Genomic DNA, 22490 nt, shown 5'->3' with positions numbered 1-22490 from the left:
TTGTGACTTTGTGATGTCACGGCAGTGAATTGTGACTTTGTGATGTCACGGCAGTGAATTGTGACTTTGTGATGTCACGGCAGTGATTTGTGACTTTGTGATGTCACGGCAGTGATTTGTGACTTTGTGATGTCACGGCAGTGATTTGTGACTTTGTGATGTCAGGACAGGACATGATGGCTGCAATTATAGGTCCTAGCCCAGTATTTTATAACACAGTTTTCTGTAATAGAACGTAATAGAAATTTCTGTTCCTTTTAAAATCTCCGAGCCCTGACTGCTACATAATCATTGACAGTCCTGCAATAAGCATACAGACAGCCATTATTCTCTCAACTAACAGTGTCATCCACTGGCAAATACGTCTCTATACACGTATGTATACGCATGCACTAAAGAAACCAAACCCCTGCAATACGCAGGACACACGCATGGGCTGAGATTGTAAATTCTGTTCAGTCTGGTTATTTTCTTGTTTCAGAGTATGTTCCGAGCAGTGCTATTTTCAAATACAGTATCTGTCCCAACGCTACTGCATAAGAAATAATGAAACTGCAGCTAGAATTGTATCACCCCAGCGCGGGGTTCTGGTGAGCGGTTTGATTAACACAGCCAGTGGAGAGCGCTCAGTGCTGTACTATTGAACAAGGTTAGGATTGCAGGTGGTAGAATAATATGGCTTTCTTATGTTGTGTGCTTGCAAACTATTACTATCTTTTGATGCATAATAATAATAATAATAATAATAATAATAATAATAATAATAATAATAATAATAGTCTTGAGGCCTCCCTGGTATTTCTGTTGGGCTCTCCCCAAGGGTTGATGTGTGGGTGCTGTTTCCCCAGCTCTTTGCAGTGCTGCCTCTGTACACCTCTCTCCCTCTCTCGTTCCCTCTTTTTCTATCTCTCTCTCTCTCTCCCCCTCTCCCTCTCTCTCTCCCCCTCTCTCCCCTTCCCCCCCTCTCTCTCCCCCTCTCTCTCTCTCTCTCTCCCCCTCTCCCTCTCCCCCTCTCTCTCTCCCCTCTCTCTCTCTCTCCCCCTCTCCCTCTCCCCCTCTCTCTCTCCCTCCCCCTCTCCCTCTCTCTCCCCCTCTCCCTCTCCTCCTCTCTCCCTCCCCCTCTCTCTCCCCCCTCTCTCTCCCCCTCTCCCTCTCTCTCCCCCTCTCTCCCTCCCCCTCTCCCTCTCTCCCCCTCTCTCTCTTTCCCTCCTGTGCTCTCTCCCCCTCTCTCCCTCCCTATCTCTCCCCCTCTCTCTCTCTCTCTCCTCCTCTATCCCTCCCCCTCTCCCTCTCCCCCTCTCTCTCTCCCCTCTCTCTCCCCCTCTCTCTCTCTCTCTCCCCCCTCTCCCTCTCCCCCTCTCTCTCTCCCCCTCTCGCTCTCTGTCTCTGTGCTAGCCCTCGTTGCAGCTCCTCAGTCTCTCAGTGAAGCAGTGAAGTGTGTGAGCTGATTGCATAAACACTGCCCTTTCCAGGGCTGTACACAACTTGGCAGCCTATTTTTAATCCAAGCAACTCAGGAGCTGTATCTGGAGTCTGGTAATAAGCAGATATGGGCTGAGTATTACTTTGATGCTTTATGGAGTTATTGACTTAGTTATGTATTGAGTTATTTATTGAGTTATTTATTTAGTTATGTATTTATGTATTTAACAACAGTGTTAAAAAGGGAGCCAGATAGTTGGATCAAAATGTCATACTGGAGATTTCCAAGACAGCCCCTAATCCCCAGCCCCAGCCCCAGCCCCAGCCCTAACCCTAACCCTAACCCTAACCCTAACCCTAACCCTAACGCTAACCCTAACCCTAACCCTAGCCCTAACCCTAACCCTAACCCTAACCCTAACCCTAACCGTACCCCCAGCCCTAGCCCTTAAACAGTCCTTTATAAATTGTGTCACATGACCGAGTACATTTCAAGCAGTGTTTGTTTGAATATACGAATATATAACGCTCTTCAGTGACATATTCCCACTGAGGCAGCCATCGAAGGAGCCTCACCCTGAACGCCCTGCACGCTCTCGGGGTTCCTCACCCTGAACTCCCTGCACGCTCTCGGGGTTCCTCACCCTGAACGCCCTGCACGCTCTCGGGGTTCCTCACCCTGAACGCCCTGCACGCTCTCGGGGTTCCTCACCCTGAAGGCCCTGCACGCTCTCGGGGTTCCTCACCCTGAACGCCCTGCACGCTCTCGGGGTTCCTCACCCTGAAGGCCCTGCACGCTCTCGGGGTTCCTCACCCTGAACGCCCTGCACGCTCTCGGGGTTCCTCACCCTGAACGCCCTCCACGCTCTCGGGGTTCCTCACCCTGAACGCCCTCCACGCTCTCGGGGTTCCTCACCCTGAACGCCCTGTACGCTCTCGGGGTTCCTCACCCTGAAGGCCCTGCACGCTCTCGGGGTTCCTCACCCTGAACGCCCTCCACGCTCTCGGGGTTCCTCACCCTGAACGCCCTGTACGCTCTCGGGGTTCCTCACCCTGAACGCCCTCCACGTTCTCGGGGTTCCTCACCCTGAACGCCCTGCACGCTCTCTCCAGCAGAATAAGAATCACCACTACTGGAGTAGCGTGCATGTTAACATGTCCCTGTTGAAGAGGCGTTGAGTCGGAGTGTCTCAATGGTGTTGCAGGAGACCCCTCCTCTAGTCCTCAGGAGACAGGTGGCTCAGTCAGGCTTTGCAAACGGCAGATCAGTGAAGTAGTTCAGTAACAGTAGATACCTGGAGAGCAGAGAGCTTCTGACATGCAGGTAGTTTATTACGCAGGAGCATTAAAACTACCTGGAGATTTAAGGACTCACGTCAAGCAGACACTCCAGCTAATGGATTCAACCGTGCTATTGAAACTAGAAGAAACTGAGTCAAGCAGACAGACACTCCAGCTAATGGATTCATCTGTGTTATTGAAATTAGAAAAAACTGAGTCAAGCAGACCAGCGTTTAGTCTTTAAAAAAAAAAAATATGCTGAAAGTTGCATAAATCCAGTTTGTCTAGCTTTTTTGAAATCTCAATCAGAATGTGAATTTACCCTATGTGTGTGTGTGTGTGTGTGTGCGTGCGTGCGTGCGTGCGTGCGTGCGTGCGTGCGTGCGTGCGTGCGTGCGTGTGTGTATATATATATTCTATTCTATTCTATTATTATATTCTATACCATATGATTTGTTTCAGAGGGGGTAGTTAAGCTGCTTATGCTGTCCACACATTAGTGTTGTGCAGAGCTGTGAAATTCAATTTGATCAAAGGCTGGATTGTAATTTGATATCAGGGCCAGAAAGAAGAACAAATCTAAAACCTCTTAACAGCTTTGTCAATGTATTCCCTGTGTGTGTGTGTGTGTGTGTGTGTGTGTGTGTGTGTGTGTGTGTGTGTGTGTGTGTGTGCAAAAGAGAGATCTACAATTACAAGAGATCTTTACCTCCAATGTATTTTCTATTTCAAGAAACAGTTGTGCTGTATCAGTGCGGATGTGTGTGAAACAGACGTGCAGGACGTTCTAAGTTTCCTTTGAGTTTTATTTGACGGGACCCCGTTCTGAGTTAGATGCGTGACACTGTGTAGTATAGATTAGTGCTAGCGTGTCCTGTATATGAAGATGGGCCACCCCCCCCCCCCTCCCGAATCCTTCCTGTTCAGTAAATCACTCTGTGTAGAGATGGCAGTCAGAGCCACGCTAATGTTACCCAGGATATCAGCATGCTTTCCAGCATCACAGAACAGGAGCAGGTTTGAATCTACTGTGCTGGAGCCCACAAGCGTTACAGCTGGACTCGCTTAATTCATCAACCCCCTCATTTACATATCGACTACCCAGAATATGCACTGACGTCGGCTGCAGAGCAGGAGGCTGTGTGCAGTGCCCTGAACGAGATGCTTCTGCAGAGCTAGCAGGACCGTTACCATCCCTCCCCCCGTCCTCCTCTGAGTCTCGTCTTTATTTTCCTTTTCTCTTCCTCCTCCTTCTCTCTCTTTCACTCACTCGCGTCCCTTCAACACAACTCTCCCTTCTTTCTATTTTTCTTTATTCCTCCTTCTTTCTCTCCCTCTCTCTCTCATCTTCCATCGCTCTTTCTCTCCCTATCACCCTCTTCTCTGTTTTCTATTTCCCTCCCCCCTCTCCTCTCTTGTTTCCTCTCTTATCTTGGTGCGCTAGCTTTGCTGGGGGTCTGAGAGTGAGGGGCTGTGTGCAGAGATAGGACCTGGAGCAGTGTGTCTAAAGAAAGCTTAAGCCACAGTCCTCCCCAGATACCCCTCTTCACTAAATCCAACAGAATCTCTCGCAAGACGCCTGGCCACGAGGAATATGGAGTGAACACTTTTGGCCACGGGATGCAATCCTGTAAATTGGGGCTGAAATAAAAAATTCTGCTTCCGAATTAGCTTGTTTTTATATCCAGCGTTAGTTGTGGGAAAAAAATAAAATAAAGGGTTGAAATTTTGTTGTGTTCTGCTGATGGTCCTGCTAGTCGGGGTGCTGCAGGGTAACACACTGGTTTGTAATTACGCTGTGAAGTCTCTGGATCTGACTGGACAGCCTCTTTCTCTGTAAAACAGAGCAATGCCCTCTGGGTGTGAAATGTTTCTCTTGTCTCTCGCTCAGACACCAGGGACAGGGTAGCGCTGAGGTGGACGCTTTCCAAGCAATGATATTCATCTCCGTAGCGCTTTCGCAGAACACAAGCAGGACAAAAAAACAAAAAACAACACCACAGCTAAATTTAGCCCAGCGTCACGTGACAGCGGTGGTGCTGGAGCACCTGGCGCAGGTAAATGGAACACACTGTGGAGCGGGGAACGGCGCCCGCATGCATTGTGTGTGGGTCTGGCCTTCGGGTGAGACGTAGAACCGTGGTCCCATTGCAGGTGACTGCAGCAGTTATCGATGCATAGTTCACCCCCTAGTCTCGAAGTCAGTTTGGATAAGAGCATCTGCTAAATGACTAATTAATAAGAACTGTGCATCGCGGGGATCGGTTGTAACATGCGTACAGTAAACTTCTATGGCAGTGAAGCAGTTGCTTTAGACCCAAGGTTCATTTTCATGTTTGTGTGTTTTATAAACTTTATTGAAGGAGCCAGCATACAGATAAGGTGTTTGTGTGTGTGTGTGTGTGTGTTTGTGTGTGTGTTTGTATACCTGTGTGTATCTGTGTGTGTGTGTGTGTGTGTGTGTGTGTGTGTGTGTTTGTATACCTGTGTGTATCTGTGCGTGTGTGTATCTGCGTGTGTGTGTGTTTGTATACCTGTGTGTATCTGTGTGTGTGTCTCTGTGTGTGTGTGTGTGTGTGTTTGTATACCTGTGTGTCTCTGTGCGTGTGTGTCTCTGTGTGTGCGTGTGTGTATCTGCGTGTGTGTGTGTGTGTGTGTGTTTGTATACCTGTGTGTATCTGTGTGTGTGTGTCTCTGTGTGTGTGTGTGTGTGTTTGTATACCTGTGTGTCTCTGTGCGTGTGTGTCTGTGTGTGTGTGTGTGTGTGTGTGTGTGTGTGTTTGTATACCTGTGTGTCTCTGTGCGTGTGTATCTCTGTGCGTGTGTGTATCTGCGCGTGCGTGTGTGTGTGTGTGTTTGTATACCTGTGTGTATCTGTGTGTGTGTGTCTCTGTATGTGTAGTAGCTGTTGAAAGGTGCTGGGATGTTACAAACCAGTCTGGTTATAACCAGTAAGTCCTCTCTGATCCCTGATTGCGTTCCAGGACCTTGTGCATTCAGGAAGGCTGTGCGTTTCATTCTGTTATGTTCGTCACGTTCGCAAACCCATCCATTTTTTTTCCCTCACAAATTGACGCATCAGCAGAATTGAGCTTTGGGGGAGAAAAATGAGGAGAGGAGAAATGTCATTATAGAGGACAAATCTCCCTGTGTACCTGCGAGCAACGGAGGGGAGGCTGGGGGGGAGCGTGTGAATGAGCAGGGGGGCGGGCTGTCTCCTCACTCCTGTTGCAGTGTCCCGTTGCATTTCCAATCAGCAGCTTGTTCAGAGGGTCACACAGGCTCCAGGGTGGGCTTGTTCTGCACAAAGCATTGCAGTCCGCTCCACAGCGTGCTCTGTGCTGTCAGGGCAGGCACTGCAATGCACCTTCTTGACTTGCTGGTTATTGGGTGTTTTATTCTCCTCTATATGAGTACCAAAGGTGTGCCTGCATCTCAGGCAAACCGAGAGAGAGAGAGAGAGAGAGAGAGAGAGAGAGAGAGAGAGAGAGAGAGAGAGATCGTCTTTGTGTGAGTGTTACCCTTGTATATGAAACCTGATCCCTGCTCTGTTTCCTTGGCGGATGCTAATGATCTCAGAGCCTCTGTTGACCTCCTGAATCATCAATATCCCTGAGCTGGAGCAGAGAGTGGAGAGCAGCTCTGTGTTGGGATGGGATATCATGAGCAGCTCTGTGCTGGGATGTCATGAGCAGCTCTGTGCTGGGATGGGATGTCATGAGCACACTCACTCACACACTCAATCACACACTCACTCACACACACGCACACCCTCTCACACTCACACGCACGCACACGCACTGTTCAATCACACAGCAAGCCCACCAGGGCATGTCTTTGTTTGTATTGACTAAGTTAAGATGCTGCATTTAAAATCCACCCCCTCACACCAGCACGGGGACAGATGAGTGAAACCATTACTGATTGCTCCACTCTTCATAAAATAGGAAATTGTTCACTGGGCCCTATTCCAAACAAAGTGAGCTTTTTAGGTGTTTGAAACATATAACAGTAATTAGAATAGATTTATATATCTGTTGAATTATATCTGTTTCAAATATAGTTAACATATTGTGTTTTGTTTTCAATATTTAAAAAAATCATTTTCTATACAGATACATAATTATATTATTTTATTTATTTTTTTTACCTTAGTAAATGTCTTGCCTCGTCATTGCAGCACAGCTGAAAGCGCGGCCCTGGAGCCCATGTTACCGAGTCTGCCCCCTGTAGGGAGGGGAGGGCAGAGTCGCTGCAGTGCATCCGGATACATTAAGCGCAGAGACTTAACGATTCCGTTTCATTGATTAAACCTGGAACCTTACTTGTATAGATTTGGTGTGCATTATGTTGTGCAAAGTTGCAGAAATACTATAGACCGTGATGTGTAATTACTGCCAGGTATCATCCAGCTTAACACTGACGCTACAATACCACTGCCTGCTTTCACAGCCCCCGAGTGTCACGGATTAAGGTAAAGTAGTCCTGGATTAGTGCGACTCAGGGTCTGTAAAAGCAGGTGTGTTATATATTTAAGTATTCTCGTGCAAAGCGTTATTCTTCCGTGTGAATGAAACTGTTTGCACGAACACCTTTACCCGTCATGCACTTTAATTCTCGCTTTACAGAAAGCCTGAACCCTATTGATAACACCTAGAAAGCAAAACGGTAGGTTTTCGGACCTGCAGCCAGCGCATTCGTGGGTTTGCGTAACCGTGTTCCACGCACTTCATTAATAATTCTGAGATAATTCACATTTAATAAAGCGGAGGATCCCCCCCCCCCCCCTCCCTCCTCCTCCTCTCGCTCCTCGTCACCGTCACCAGCGCTCCTGCATCAGTACATCACACGAGGAGAGCGCTTCTGTCGCCTCTCAAACTCACAGCCCTGTTGCTCAGCTTGTGACAGAATCTGTTCTTTCTTTACAACAGCACCGATGCCACCTGCTGACCGGATTTATTAATTACAGCATGCCTTCCGCACTGGGATACAGACGTGAATGCGCTGTGTTGAAGTGCGGTTGAGCTCCATCGATAATGATCATTCTCTCTCTGTACTCCTCTTGAACAGAGTGGGGCTGTGAAGGGGTTAAACCCGGAGAGGCGCGGGCGAGGCGGGGAGCGAGAGAGAGAGAGCGCTTTTAATGGCTCTGCATTATTGTTACGCAGAATCCTAAATTATTCATGGGGTTATGGATTTCTGTACTCCTTCAGGCAGGGGAGGAGAGAGGGGAGACAGAAAGATAGGAGAGAAAGAGGGGGAGATAGAAAGAAGGAGAGAAAGGTGGGAGAGGGAGAGAGAAAGAGGGGACAGAATGAAATACTACTGTTTGATGTGCATTGTCCATAATACCGCGTCTGTGCTATACGACACTTTGCTGAGCTTTCTATTATGGGATGCCTCAGTGAAATTTTAGAAAGAGAGAGAAGGTGACAGTAGTTTGGAGGTCTCTTGTGGGTCTTGTGTTCGGTTGGGTGCAGAACTCCGAGTGTTCTCAGAGCTGAAGTGATTGTTCACATTTCATATCCCGTAGCGTGCCATTGGAGGGCGCTCTTTCTAATTGTAGTTTATGTCTGTGATTTTTTTTATCTTCGGAGGGTAGTCTGAGCGGCGGCTCCTCGAATTACTGCAGGAGCAATCCGCTACTACTACTACAAAAAAAAAAAATCATGTGCTGTTACCATAGAAATACCGACACGAAACCGCTGAAAAGCAGTTGGGTCACAAGTTTCTAAGTAGGTCAGATTTACTATTAAAAAATCTCACAGGCTGTGGCCATCTGCTGGCAACCGCGAACTCCGAGGTCTGTGACCCTCCCCCGTATGACTGAATATGAGATGTCACGCATGCGAGTCTGTGACCCCCCTGTATGACTGAATATGAGATGATTCCAACATTTCTGGGATGGCTTTCAAAGCTCCCTTCTAATCGCCGTGCCTACATGACATTAAGCAAACAGGCATCCGATCAGGAACGAGAGTCATACCCCCCCTAACCATGCTGGCTATACAACGGACAAAGACATAAACAACGCGGCCAGCTTCCTGCTCATTAATATCCAAGCAGCTCATTAATATCCAAGCAGCTCATTAATATCCAAGCAGCTCATTAATATCCAAGCAGCTCATTAATTCCTCATTTCGGATAGTACTTTTTCTCCGGGGGAAGCAAACTGCTGAGCAATACTGAAGAAGTTTAACTGTCAATTAGATGCTCTGGGATCTGTAATGGACGGTAGATCTGTCCAGTCTAGTTTATAATTCACAGTAGATCTGTGCAGGCTGGTGTCTGTCTGCCTCGACGCCCACTCAAACGACTCAAGCTTCCTCAATTTAAGCACTCTGCAGACTCCCCGGCGTTTCAGATGCGCGGTCTGGGTACGCTTCATTCCGCCGATACACAGCTGTGGCCACAGGTTTTGCATTGCCCGATATTCATCAAGCTGGGAGTCTGAATGCAGTTTTGTATGTTGATGGTTGAACGTATTATTTATTAGGGCCCTCTTGTGGTTTCAAACAGAACTACACCCCGCGGAGCTGACAGGAAAGTTTGCTCAACAGTCTCACACCGCCGCGTCTCCTAACTTGTTTTGACGAGCGTGTTTGTAATGTGTCAGAAGTGGCGAGGATTTATATTTAGAAGTGTTTCAGGGGGTTCATAATGGATGTTCCCTTGATATTTACTTGGTGCTGCTGTGAGTCTGTCTGATATGCGCGTCCTAAACGATGCAGAGCGCGTCTGCGTCAATATGAAACGGAAATTCATTACCTTTCGAAGAGCTGTCACTGAAATCATTTAAACGTACAGCCGAAATCAACCATTAATACAAATGTAAAATATCCCAGGCTGTGGTTTTTAAACTAATTACAGTCAAAGCTCTTTTAATATCAATGCAAACAGCCTAGAACAGTGTAAGTGGAGCTGACTTTATCAAGGGTACCTGGAACATTCAAATCAGCTCCTAACAGTTGCATAGTTCAAGTCAGTGCTAACATTATAAGTAACTTGAATTTAAGGGTCTAGTTCAGTAATCGAGAGCTGGGTTGGAATGGAAACCAGCAGACACAGGGGGGTCCCAGGACTGAGTCTGAGAAGCCCTGATCTAAGAGGATGTGTTATAATTTAGGAATAGTGGAGACGGACAGGGAAGTGGAGAGATGGAATCCTTTGACTTGAGAGAACGCTCTGGAATGAAAATGATCCATATTTTATAAGTTTGTTTCATAACAAAGTTTTTTTTTTTTTTTTAGTTTTTATTGAATTATTTATTTCAAATCCATTCTCTTACGTATGCGTGTGTACTCTCCCTTCTAACAAAATGGTCCGTCATTAAATGACCATTAGAATTTACTCTGCATCCTAACAGAGTGGTTGTGTGCGCCCTTAGCCGAGGACGTGCAGACAGTGACACACAGATTTAATTAAAAAGCCGTTTCCCTGGCCTGCGCGCAGTCTGAGCTCCAGGCTCACAGAGAGCTGTGCAAGGTGATGCACACAGCAGGTAGGGGTGACCCTAGCTGCATGAGACTGACTGCTCCTCAACACAGACCGCGCTGCAGAGACAGATCTCCACACGTGGCACATAAGCTGCTCTGTGCCAGAGTTTGGCATCACCCTGTAGAACGAAGTGATTTCGCTTCGTAAAGTCAAATGAATCCTGCTGAATAATGTTACGTTTGCATATTGAATTACACAGCGCATTGCATTCCTCTTGCCCATGAGCTTGTGAGAAGACTCTCTAACACCACGAGAGACAGGGTCAGGTGTGCACAGGGTAATAATGCTACAGATATCTACTGCAGGAAAAAGCACATTCACTCAGTGGTGTTTGAGTAATTGCACTAAGAGAGAGCAACAGTAATACAAATCATGCAATTGAATTAAGAGGACTGTACCAATAGTATAAAAACAGAGACTCCAATGAGACCAGTTCATTAACTGTACCTGTTCACCAGTCCCCCCCCCCCCCTTTTAAAAATGGTTTGCTCCTTGTTTTGAGCGACGCTTAGAACCAAACAAGGCAGCCTGGAATGTTTGGAAGTGCAGTCCTCTGATTGGCTGAGAGGTACTGATTGATTTCTGCAGGGTTTGTGTGGAATGGTATTTTCTTGTGTTTCTTGTGGAATCTGTTTCCTCCACGCGCACACCAATCAGAGGGCTGGTTGAGTCATAGTCCCGCCTCCGAGCGGAGTCCGCGCGTTTCACACACATCTCCCCAGCTTTGATACTGGGAGCGCTGAGATAGCGTCGGAGCGAGAGAGATGAAGCACCACATTGTGTCGCTGGAGAAGGGATCTGCACCATGGCACTGTGTCATGGGAGCTTTACATTTGAATTCATCTCTCCTCTCTCTCCCTCTGTCTCGCTCTCTTTCTCTCTCCCTCCCTCCCTCTCTGTCGCTCACACGTGCCTCTTGAACCAGCGAGAGATTCGGAGCGTGTTTGCAGATGCCCCTTGCAGATAAGCTTTCATTTCAGTTGCACAGATATATTGGAGATCTATACGTTTGTCTTTTTCTGTCATTGGAATCCCATTATAATCTCTGAAGAAGCCCCAGCTAGCAGATCCATCAGCAGACCACAGCAGTACCAGCCATGGCAACACAGTGCATTGAGAGCAGATTCTGCACAGTGCAGCGGTCCTGATACGGCAGCACACTGTCTGTCTGGTAATGATATGGGACTGCAGTGGGTTACCAGCGGTGTGGATCATGAGCTCATAGCATTGCTCAAGATATAAGCGATTCCTACCTTCCGAAGGCAGCCTGTTTATTACAGTCACCAGCATAGTCTTTAGAGACGAGGGGTCATTTGTTAACAAGGGGATGGTAAAAAGGGCATTGCAGAAGATAATGTGTGAAGCTCCTTGCTTGTTTTAATGTTTGCTTCGCTTGAGGAGCGCCGCTTCATCCTGCTGTGCTGCTGCAGTGAAACACGACTGGGCCTGTGCCGTGACGCTGTGACGAGAGGGGGGGGGGAGAGAGAGGGGGGGGGGGGGAGAGACAGAGAGAGAGAGGGGGGGGAGAGAGAGATAGGGGGGGGGAGAGAGAGAGGGGGAGGGGGAGAGGGGAGAGAGAGAGAGAGAGAGAGAGGAGGGGGAGAGAGAGAGAGGGGGGGGGGTCATTAGCGAATCCCAGGTGGGTTACAACTAGCCCAGGGTAGCAATAAAATACACTTCTCAAAACCCACAATGCTCTCACGCTAAAGAGGTTTCCTTATACAGGCTTAAAATAGACGTGGATATTAACAAACATTAAAGCATCTAGCCAGCTCTCTGCAGAAACCTGAACATAAGGGCAGTGCAGTCTAGTGGTTAGAGCTGAGGGACTGGGAGGGATTGTGGTCTAGTGGTTAGAGCTGAGGGACTGGGAGGGAGTGTGGTCTAGTGGTTAGAGCTGAGGGACTGGGAGGGAGTGTGGTCTAGTGGTTAGAGCTGAGGGACTGGGAGGGAGTGTGGTCTAGTGGTTAGAGCTGAGGGACTGGGAGGGAGTGTGCTCTAGTGGTTAGAGCTGAGGGACTGGGAGGGAGTGTGCTCTAGTGGTTAGAGCTGAGGGACTGGGAGGGAGTGTGCTCTAGTGGTTAGAGCTGAGGGACTGGGAGGGAGTGTGCTCTAGTGGTTAGAGCTGAGGGACTGGGAGGGAGTGTGCTCTAGTGGTTAGAGCTGAGGGACTGGGAGGGATTGTGGTCTAGTGGTTAGAGCTGAGGGACTGGGAGGGAGTGCGGTCTAGTGGTTAGAGCTGAGGGACTGGGAGGGAGTGCGGTCTAGTGGTTAGAGCTGAGGGACTGGGAGGGAGTGTGGTCTAGTGGTTAGAGCTGAGGGACTGGGAGGGAGTGTGCTCTAGTGGTTAGAGCTGAGGGACTGGGTGGGAGTGTGCTCTAGTGGTTAGAGCTGAGGGACTGGGAGGGATTGTGGTCTAGTGGTTAGAGCTGAGGGACTGGGAGGGAGTGCGGTCTAGTGGTTAGAGCTGAGGGACTGGGAGGGATTGTGGTCTAGTGGTTAGAGCTGAGGGACTGGGAGGGAGTGCGGTCTAGTGGTTAGAGCTGAGGGACTGGGAGGGAGTGTGCTCTAGTGGTTAGAGCTGAGGGACTGGGAGGGATTGTGGTCTAGTGGTTAGAGCTGAGGGACTGGGAGGGAGTGTGCTCTAGTGGTTAGAGCTGAGGGACTGGGAGGGAGTGTGCTCTAGTGGTTAGAGCTGAGGGACTGGGAGGGATTGTGGTCTAGTGGTTAGAGCTGAGGGACTGGGAGGGAGTGCGGTCTAGTGGTTAGAGCTGAGGGACTGGGAGGGAGTGTGCTCTAGTGGTTAGAGCTGAGGGACTGGGAGGGATTGTGGTCTAGTGGTTAGAGCTGAGGGACTGGGAGGGAGTGTGCTCTAGTGGTTAGAGCTGAGGGACTGGGAGGGAGTGTGCTCTAGTGGTTAGAGCTGAGGGACTGGGAGGGAGTGTGCTCTAGTGGTTAGAGCTGAGGGACTGGGAGGGAGTGTGCTCTAGTGGTTAGAGCTGAGGGACTGGGAGGGAGTGTGGTCTAGTGGTTAGACACTTTCCTGGTGCTGACTTTGAATAGCAGTAGCTCCACCCCACTCAATCACAGCTCAGCTGCTCATGAACGATTTTGAGTCAGATCTATGAGTCATAGATCTCACATTTTTAAGTTTCAGAGAGAGAGAGAGAGAGAGAGAGAGATTTGATGCACATTTACCTTAATTGTAAACGCTGCCTTCAAATGTTCAGGGCTGATCACCGACACTCGTTTGTAAATGCTGGCAGGACTGTTAAGGAACTCCAGTCTGTTATGTAGGATGCCAAGACAGCTCTGCAGTTAACACTTTGTACTGAAGAGGGTTTCACTGATTGGAGGGAGAGCTTCTCCAAAACAAACTGCATCAACGGGAAGATTCGCATCGTTATTACATACAAGTCATTTGAATCCTTTCAATTTAGTAACATCAGTGGCAGGTTACTTTGTGAACGGGTTGTCATCGTGTAGAGTTTCGCTTGCTTTCTTTTTCATACTTTTTCCTTTCTTTCCTTCCTCCTTTCTTTCCTTCCTCCTTTCTTTCCTTCCTCCTTTCTTTCTTTCTTTCTTTCTTTCTCTCTTCCTACCCCCTCCAGCTCTCCGCTCTGCCTGATGTCATTAGTCATTTCCCAGCCTCTCTTGTGTTCAGCCCCCTGCTGTCACACGGCACTCCTCTCCACTGAGCTCCCTCATGTAGGGCTGTGCATGAAGAGCAAACTCAGGAATTGCACAGAATCCTTCACCTGCGTTCTGCAAGCCGTATTTACAGTATAAACTGTGTTACCATGGAAATACCATGGGAACGCATTGTACAGTGAAAAAAAACAATCAGTGTTTTGTGTTTTGCATGTTCATCCGTGGGAAGATTCTTCGCCCTTTTCAATATTTAATTTAAAAAAAAAAAAAAAAAATGCAATCTGATATTTGCTAAAGTCTTGCTGTATTTGCTTGTAAAGCCTTATGCAGGTTTACCATACTGTGTGTTTTTTTAATATGCTTTACTGCCTCTCTGTGTGCTTACCTGTGTTGGTTTTGTTCATGTGTTACCTTGCTTCAGTACACTTTGCAGTGCTTTCACTGAGGGAAGCTTCTCTATGGGAAGGGAAGCTTGTTGCCTCTTCAATGAAGTCTATCAAAGAGACCAGATTACCAGCACCGCTTCACTTCCCTGGAATATGCTAAGCTTTGGAGAGAGGAAAAAAAAAAATCAAAGAGCCTGCCTGCTTGGGGAAGCGTGTGAGCTGCTTGAGAGTCGAAACGTTTGTTAACGGATCCGTGAAGATTCTGTTTCGTGTTTTGAATGCAGTTCTCTCGAGTGTGTAATTGATCGCAATGTGTTCCGACTTTGTGGAAGATATTCAGCTAAATCCTTGCCTTGTGTCACCGTAGTTTGAACCCATTATTAGAAATGGACACACTATCTTTCTCTTTCTCTCTATCTGTTTATCGTCCCTCCATCACCCCATCCTCCTATCGCTCCCTCTTTTCTCTGTCTTTCGATTCCTCTGTTGTCCTCTTTGTTGGGTCAGGAATCTCTCCATGGAGGCCAGGCTGGGTTGAGTCCTTCATTCTCTCATTTACAAAGAGACGGGGGCACCAATAAACCAGCCTGTCAGCCACAGTCAATTACAATGAGGAGAGAGGGAGAGGGAGAGAGAGAGAGAAGGAGAGGGAGAGGGAGAAGGAGAGGGAGAGGGAGAGAGAGGGAGAGGGAGAGAGAGAGAGGGAGGGAGAGAGAGGGAGAGGGAGAGGGAGAGAGAGGGAGAGGGAGAGAGAGGGAGCGGGAGAGGGAGATGGAGGGAGAGGGAGACAGAGGGAGAGGGAGATGGAGGGAGAGGGAGAGGGAGAGGGAGAGAGAGAGAGAGGGAGGGAGAGAGAGGGAGGGAGCAACATTATCACATGTCCCTTTAGCATTGAGATCTCTCAAATACAACACTGTGAATTCAGAAGGTCAGCACCTGCTTCTTACAGTATCCCTGCCAACGCTGCTATGGCCTTCGCATTGCAGAAACCAGTTTTGAGGGTAAAAGGGAGAGCAAATGCCATTGTTGCATGGTACTAAATGAAACGCATCTGCTGTAAGTCTTGCATGGTTATTTGAAGAAGTGAGGATTATCTATTTAGAGAAATCCCACGATATTCAGTGAATGAGCAAGGGGTCTGAGTGGGGTGAAAAGAGCTTCAACTGCCCCTCCCACCCCAGCTCTGCAATCATTCATCTTCACAGTGCTTGTGTTTCCCAGCAGATACAATAGCTGTCAGAAGTCACAGGCGTTTCTGTTCGTATATCGTGCAGCGTTGTTGGTGCAATCTGTTGTTGTAAATGTATTGCATTTTGAAATATCTCCTGTGCTAGTGTCGAAAGGGAACGGGAATGTTAGATTCAAAATGCCTTCACCGCTCTTCTCAAATCTTCAGCAGACGTTAATGAAGGGTAAAGATGCAGGACTTGCAGCAGTAAAAGTTTTGACATGACATCTGTATCAGGGTGCAGTACACTACAGTTCATGTCCCATTTTACCAGCTCTCTCTCTCTCTCTCTCTCTCTCTCTCTCTCTCTCTCTCTCTCCAGACGCTGCTTTTATTTCTCGAGAAGCCCATTTTCAGATTTCAGGGTTTCCTCTCTGGAAGGTGAATAATTCAACAGGGTCCATTCAGCTGTCTAAAAGCTGGGACTAGCTTCCGTTGAGGGACTCCAGAGCCCCGTTGGGGGGGGGGGGGGGGGGGGGGGGGGTCTCTTATTGCAGGGATTTCAGGCACCCCTGTGGGGTGGGGGGGGGGGGGGGGGGGAGGATGAGCAATAATATAATCCTCTCCTTAACAACACCTGACAAAGCAAGGTTCTAGAACTGTTAATAGTTTCAAACGTTTCTGTGTTTTCCGAGTGTCGGCCGCTCGAATTCTTCCTAAACGTTTCAGCGTTGTCAGGGTTGTGCATGTCGAGGCTCGTTGTGCTCATTCAAGTCTTTCTCGAGTGCACGGAGGTGTGGTGCACGTGTAGCCTCATCCCAATGGGTGCTGGAGGTGCTTCTCAGTTAAATGTGGGGAGTCTGACTCAGCTGCACACATTAAGACATGGACAGGTACAGTAATCCCTGCTCTTACAGCCAGCCCCATGGATCAGCGCGGAGATCGATACCCCAGATCCATTAATGAAGGGGGGGGCAGACTGCATTGCATTAAAAAAACATTAACCACCGTCCCCTGCCCACTGCCCCCCTCCCCTCCCCCTCACTCACACACCCAAACACACAGCTGCCTGGACTCACAGCGTGAAAGGCAAGATTTTAAACAAAATGAGGCTCTCATTACAAACATGCTGGATTTGGCAGCTTTGGAGGGAAGGAAATCAGGGAATGAAATATTTATTGAGGGAACAGAAACCCCTCTGCCCTCCTGTAAGGGTTTGATTGCCACTGTGTGGTTTGTACCCTTCTCAGTGGTTTGTGTTTTCTGCACTGCCCTGTATAGACAGAGTTTACAGCGATACTGACGAGAGAAATGAAAACCCAGCACTCTGTTTCACACCATCTCCACTTCCTCAGCGTGGTTGTAAGGGGAGCTCTTATTCAATGTGACAGGCAGCTGAAGAGCCCAGTTTGAAATGAGTTTCTATGAAGCTGCGCAAGGGGAATCTGATGGGTTTAATTCAGTTGAGTGATGACCCAGGGTACAGCGTGAGAATAATAATTTGATTGTAATGGCGATAGCACAGGAGACCGTGATGGGAGCTTGTTCTGGGAAAGACTCTGCTGAACCCTTAAAGATGAACGTCCAATTATTATTCCATCCTGTTAAGATTTGCAATAGATTTTGCTTAAATGTGTTATATCACACTTGCTCAAGGCTTCTCGTTCCTTAACTTGCCTGTGTGCTGTCTTGCTTTGGGTGTGATTCAGCGTCACTGTATTTAGTTATGTTTGTACTGCACTGTGCAGCTGTAAAAAACTCTAATCTGTACGGGAAACTATAATCAATTTCAACAGGAGTAAAAAAGCTACACTCGTCTTCTGAAAGCTTCAGCTGATGTGTTATTTAAAGACTGTCCCCATCAATTCAGCTGATGTGTTATTTAAAGACTGTCCCCATCAATTCAGCTGATGTTTTCTCAAGTCTGCTTTGACCAATTAAAGCTCCATATGCATGCGTTTGTTAAAACAGACTAGTCTATTTTATGCATTCCCCATATTTTGCTATGGATTGAAATGTTTGTTTTTTTAATCTGCTTGACTAACCCTCTCTGTGCTTTACACTTCCTGTCTGTGCTTTACCATGCTTTCACTGTGTTAGATTACACTTTGCTGTGCTTTTACTGTGGGAGACTGTGTTATAAAACCGTTGTAAGATTATGTTATAATCTAACCTGGCATGCACTTCCAATGTGCGGTATTGAAAGAGACACATATTCAGACATGTTGAAAAAAAACAACACTTTTAAATATAATACCAGGTCCCACAGTTTGCTCGCCATGCTTGGTATAGCCGATCATTTCAATGCCTTCCTTCCAGCATCATCCATTCTGACCCCAGAGACACTGAGACGACCTGTACAGCTCTGGCCAAAGGCTTTGCATCCCTCCATATAGAATGAGCTGATTTTGCTTCATAAAGTCGAATGAAACCTGCTGAATAATGACATATTAACTTAACCTTATGGAAGGAAAATATAATTTGACATTTTAGTGTCCAGGTTTTTAATATTCTTGAATGTTTATTTGTTGCATTTGTATAGCTTTTTTACAAGAATACTTTAAAAGTATTCTTGTAAAAAAAACGAATGTTAGTGTATGATTTATATATTGTACAATATAATGAAAATATATTGGCATGTATTCTATAATGCAATCTTGGATATATTGAATTGTATGAATCAATATATTGTATTATATTTCTGAATATATTCCAATATATTTCCGTTCTGTAAGGGTAGTGCTGTGCCAGATGCCATTTATTAAAGCTGCAACGTGTGCCTCTTTCAAAACCCGAACATTACGTGCGACCTTAAAGATACCAAAAAGAAAGGGAATAAATTCAAAGACCATGTTTGTCGAGGAATGCCGTTTCTTTCTGTATTTCTAAATTCAGCACTGTAGTTTGAGACCCACAAGGCGATTTGTGAAATGGCCAGGAGGTAAGATTTGCAGGGTTTGTTAGCTCTGGGTGTTTGGGAGGGGCGGAGGGGCTCTGACCTGCCCTTCCCGTGTCCGGTTGAGTGACCTCTCGTTTCATGTGTTGTTCCAGGGTTATGCTGTCCAGCGATGGCTAATGGAGCAGGAAGGTAGTCTGTCGGGGGCTGAGCTGCCTGATGACTGGGAAAAGCTCTTTGAAACAGTAAATATCTACATATCTCAATCCTGTACCACACTGGAGGCTGCTCGGAGGAGTGCTGTCCCAGCTCACACAATAACTCTGTCTGACCGCTGTCCTGCTCTTCCAATAGGCATAAACTGCTGGTCTCAAACGTTTAGCAAGAAACACCGTTCTAGCAGTGCTTTGATAGCTGGTATTGCACTTGGTTAAAGAAAGTTCTCAGTTTCCTTGCCTTGCTTTCAGGAAGTCTGTTACGCCTGCACCTCTGTCTGTGGGATTACTGGCTGCAGGAATAAAGGCAGCGAAGGGGAGGGGACAATTTCAACCCACCAGGTGACCAAGGAAGTGCAACACTGAATGAAAGCACGGTTTGCAAACCGAGGATTCTTTTAGTGTCGTGCCAGATATTAAAATGCAGGTTTACTTTAAAATGCATTACAAAGCTGCACATTTAGGACCTATGAAACGAACAGAAGTGCATTGCAGATGCGTTTTATGAAACCATGTAGTCAGCTACACCCTCCCTGTTCCTAATGGAATGAGTTTTTCAGATGGGCCCGCTGCTCTGTAGCTGGTGACAGTCACTGTGCTGTATGAGAACATCAGAGGGGGCGTGGCTGTCTGCTAAAAAGGGGAGGGATTAAAAACACTCGAGCCGAGTGGCATGCTGACTCGATTCTGCAGATCAAAAACAACAGCACACATTGTCTTTATAAGTTACAAATATAAAGTGTATTGTGTGTACAGTAGTGTGTCTGTGTGTGTACAGTAGTGTGTGTGTTTGTGTGTACAGTAGTGTGTGTGTTTGTGTGTACAGTAGTGTGTGTGTGTACAGTATTGTGTGTGTTTGTACAGTGTTGATTGCACAACCCTTTTCAGTGCAAATACAGGCTGCTGTTCTGAAACAGAGGGTCGTGTTAAGAAAAATGCTCCAGCTGATGAAATACATTCATAACAGAAAAACATAATGAGGGCTCTGTACAGTTTTTTTGTATCGTGTGCAATGTTTAGAACATAAGAACATAAGAAATTCTAGAAGGAGGAAAGGCGGACCGCTAGCTAGATGTCTTATTGTTGTCACAGAGAGGGTTGTACAGTGTTGTTCACGACAGCATCCAGAGTTTTCTTGAAGGATCTGTAGATCGAGGGCCCTGGCTTTGTGCCGACTCTGTCTCCTAATAGAGCAGCACACCCTGCGTTGCCAATCATAGAAGAAGGATCAGGCAATGAAACTGCTGCCAGCCAGTCAGTTAATCACCTTGAAATATGAATTGTCACAATAAATATTCCAGGGAGATGGAAGTCTTTCACGCTGACTTGAAGCTGGCCCGAGGTTTGTGTGCCGCTAATATTTCTTCAGAAGAGCAGAGCCCAGGAGATTTCAAGAGCCGAACACAGTGCCTCTGATCCGTGAGAGCCGAGGCCAGCGGGGGTATCTGATTGGGATGAAGTCAGAGCTTCGATCACCTTGTTACACTGCAGCAGATCCAGCTGCTGTTGCTGCTTTGAAGAAGCGCAGAGCAGCCTGTCCCTTTTTATAAGCTCATTACCCAGTAGCTGGTTATGTATGGATGTATTGAAGTACTTGAGAAAACTTAAACAGGTTTCATGTGTGCAGTGTTGATAGAAGCTTGTGTTTTAAAGTGAGATCTTCTCTCATACTAGGTTAAAGAAAGCTTAGTCTTATACATACAAGGTGCTTGGTCCCCTGGACACACACACTCTCTCGCTGGGTCCCCTGGACACACACACTCTCTCGCTGGGTCCCCTGGACACACACACTCTCTCGCTGGGTCCCCTGGACACACACACTCTCTCGCTGGGTCCCTCAGACACACACACTCTCTTGCTGGGTCCCTCAGACACACACACTCTCTCGCTGGGCCCCCTGGGCACACACACTCTCTCGCTGGGTCCCTCGGACACACACACTCTCTCGCTGGGTCCCTCGGACACACACACTCTCTCGCTGGGTCCCCTGGACACACACACTCTCTCGCTGGGTCCCTCAGGCACACACTCTCTCGCTGGGCCCCCTGGGCACACACACTCTCTCGCTGGGTCCCTCGGACACACACACTCTCTCGCTGGGTCCCTCAGACACACACACTCTCTCGCTGGGTCCCTCAGACACACACTCTCTCGCTGGGCCCCCTGGGCACACATACTCTCTCGCTGGGTCCCTCAGACACACACACTCTCTCGCTGGGTCCCTCGGACACACACACTCTCTCGCTGGGTCCCTCAGACACACACACTCTCTCGCTGGGTCCCTCGGACACACACACTCTCTCGCTGGGTCCCTCGGACACACACACTCTCTCGCTGGGTCCCTCGGACACACACACTCTCTCGCTGGGTCCCTCAGACACACACACTCTCTCGCTGGGTCCCTTGGACACACACACTCTCTCGCTGGGTCCCTCGGACACACACACTCTCTCGCTGGGTCCCTCAGACACACACACTCTCTCGCTGGGTGTGTGGAAGGCGCTTGGTCCCTTGGTCTTGTTGCAGTGCAGGGATGCCAAGTCCCTTGAAGCCAGCTTGATTAATGCTGTTGTCGAGCTCCGGGAAGTTCTGACTCAGCACAGCCTGTCGTAAAACATTGTCAACATTTAGCATCCTGTAAATTAAATGAATGATGTGTCGCCGAGCGTGCAGCCCTGCAGCAGTGTGTCTCAGTCCTGCGTCTGCTAGCAGCGTGCCAACCTCTCTCTCTCTACATCCCCCTCTCTCAGCATCCCTCTCTACATCCCTCTCTCTCTCTACATCTCTCTCTCTCTACATCCCTCTTCTCAGCATCCCTCTCTACATCCCTCTCTGTCTACATCTCTCTCCATCTCTCTCTCTCTCTACATCCCCCTCTCTCTCTACATCCCTCTCTCTCAACCTGTATCTGTACATCCCTCTCTCTCTCCTCTCTCTCTCTCTCTCTCTCTCTCTCTCTCTCTCTCTCTTTCGACATCCTCCCCCTCTCTGCTCTTGCAAGCAAAATGTAGTGCAGTTCCAATACATAGTAAATTATAGCATTGCAGTCAATGGAAATACAGCCTTCATTTTGGGGTGGCCTTTGTACCAAGGTGGCGTTTAAGCGATGTTTCACTGTGGAACGATAAGCAGTTTCTCTGTGCCGGCCCTGGCTGTGTATATGTGTGTGTGTGTGTGTGTGTGTGTGTGTGTATAGAGATCTCTTAATCTCTGTTTTTTTATAAAGAATTTATAAATATTGTTCTTGAAATTTGAAAGGAGCCTTTGTGCACAAAGAAGGAAAACAGTGTCATGTGCAGTTTGATTTATTTATGAAGTCGCTTCCTACATTGCAGGGGTTTTTTTTATTATTTTTTTTATTTTTAGTATCCTGGCTATGAATTCTGTTTGATGCTTCACGAACAATCTGTGCCACATTGATTTCAGGCAGTGTCTGTTTGAGAAGGTGAACACAGTCCTTGCGTGAAGTGATGCTGCAGTACAGTGCACTGCTCTAATGTCCTGGCTGCGTGATCCATGCACCACCCAGAGGCTTGCAGCTATTGGACTATGACAGCTGTTTTGGTCGTGATGGATTTGCTGCGATGGCAGCACAGTGGGGAAGGTGCCTGCTTTTGTGGAGTAATGATAAAGTTGTCTGAATTAGATTGAAGCTCAGTGTGTGTGTGAGTGTGTACGTGTCGGTTTGTTTTCGGGGGGGGGGGAGTGGACCAACCCCTTTTCATTGGTCTTTCGGAGCCATGGGAGGGGCATCCATCTGTGTCCTCTTCTTCTGATTGGTGTTTGAAGCCGGCCATTAAAATATGAAAAACTCTTTGGACCAGCCGCACACGCAGTTCAAATGATATTCCTCTGGATCGTTGACAATACACCTTTCATAGATAATAATGATAACATGAGGCTTGTCTGCTTTAACATTAGAAACATTCCCACCTTGTAGCAGAGATTTCAAGATGTCAACCTTGTCCTGTTTC

The 22490-nt window shown here is 47.6% G+C and overlaps 1 protein-coding gene across 9 annotated transcripts in view; it reads left to right on the top strand.

Moving 5' to 3' along the window:
* The window catches only part of LOC117397848 (ankyrin-1-like), an 82475-nt gene that overhangs the window by 2969 nt on the left and 57016 nt on the right, over positions 1-22490 (top strand). For 7 of the 9 annotated variants that reach the window (XM_059008411.1, XM_059008409.1, XM_059008410.1 and 4 more), the window contains exon 2: positions 18457-18546. The exons of the other annotated variants lie outside the window; for them this stretch is intronic. In XM_059008411.1, coding sequence (XP_058864394.1) covers positions 18457-18546 — 90 coding nt within the window. The remainder of the gene's footprint in view (positions 1-18456; positions 18547-22490) is intronic. 9 annotated transcript variants of the gene reach the window in all.

This window comes from Acipenser ruthenus, chromosome 37 (assembly GCF_902713425.1).
Source record: "Acipenser ruthenus chromosome 37, fAciRut3.2 maternal haplotype, whole genome shotgun sequence".
NCBI classification, from domain to species: domain Eukaryota; kingdom Metazoa; phylum Chordata; class Actinopteri; order Acipenseriformes; family Acipenseridae; genus Acipenser; species Acipenser ruthenus.
Note: the sequence above shows the minus strand (reverse complement) of the source record. Positions and strands in the feature narration are given on the sequence as shown.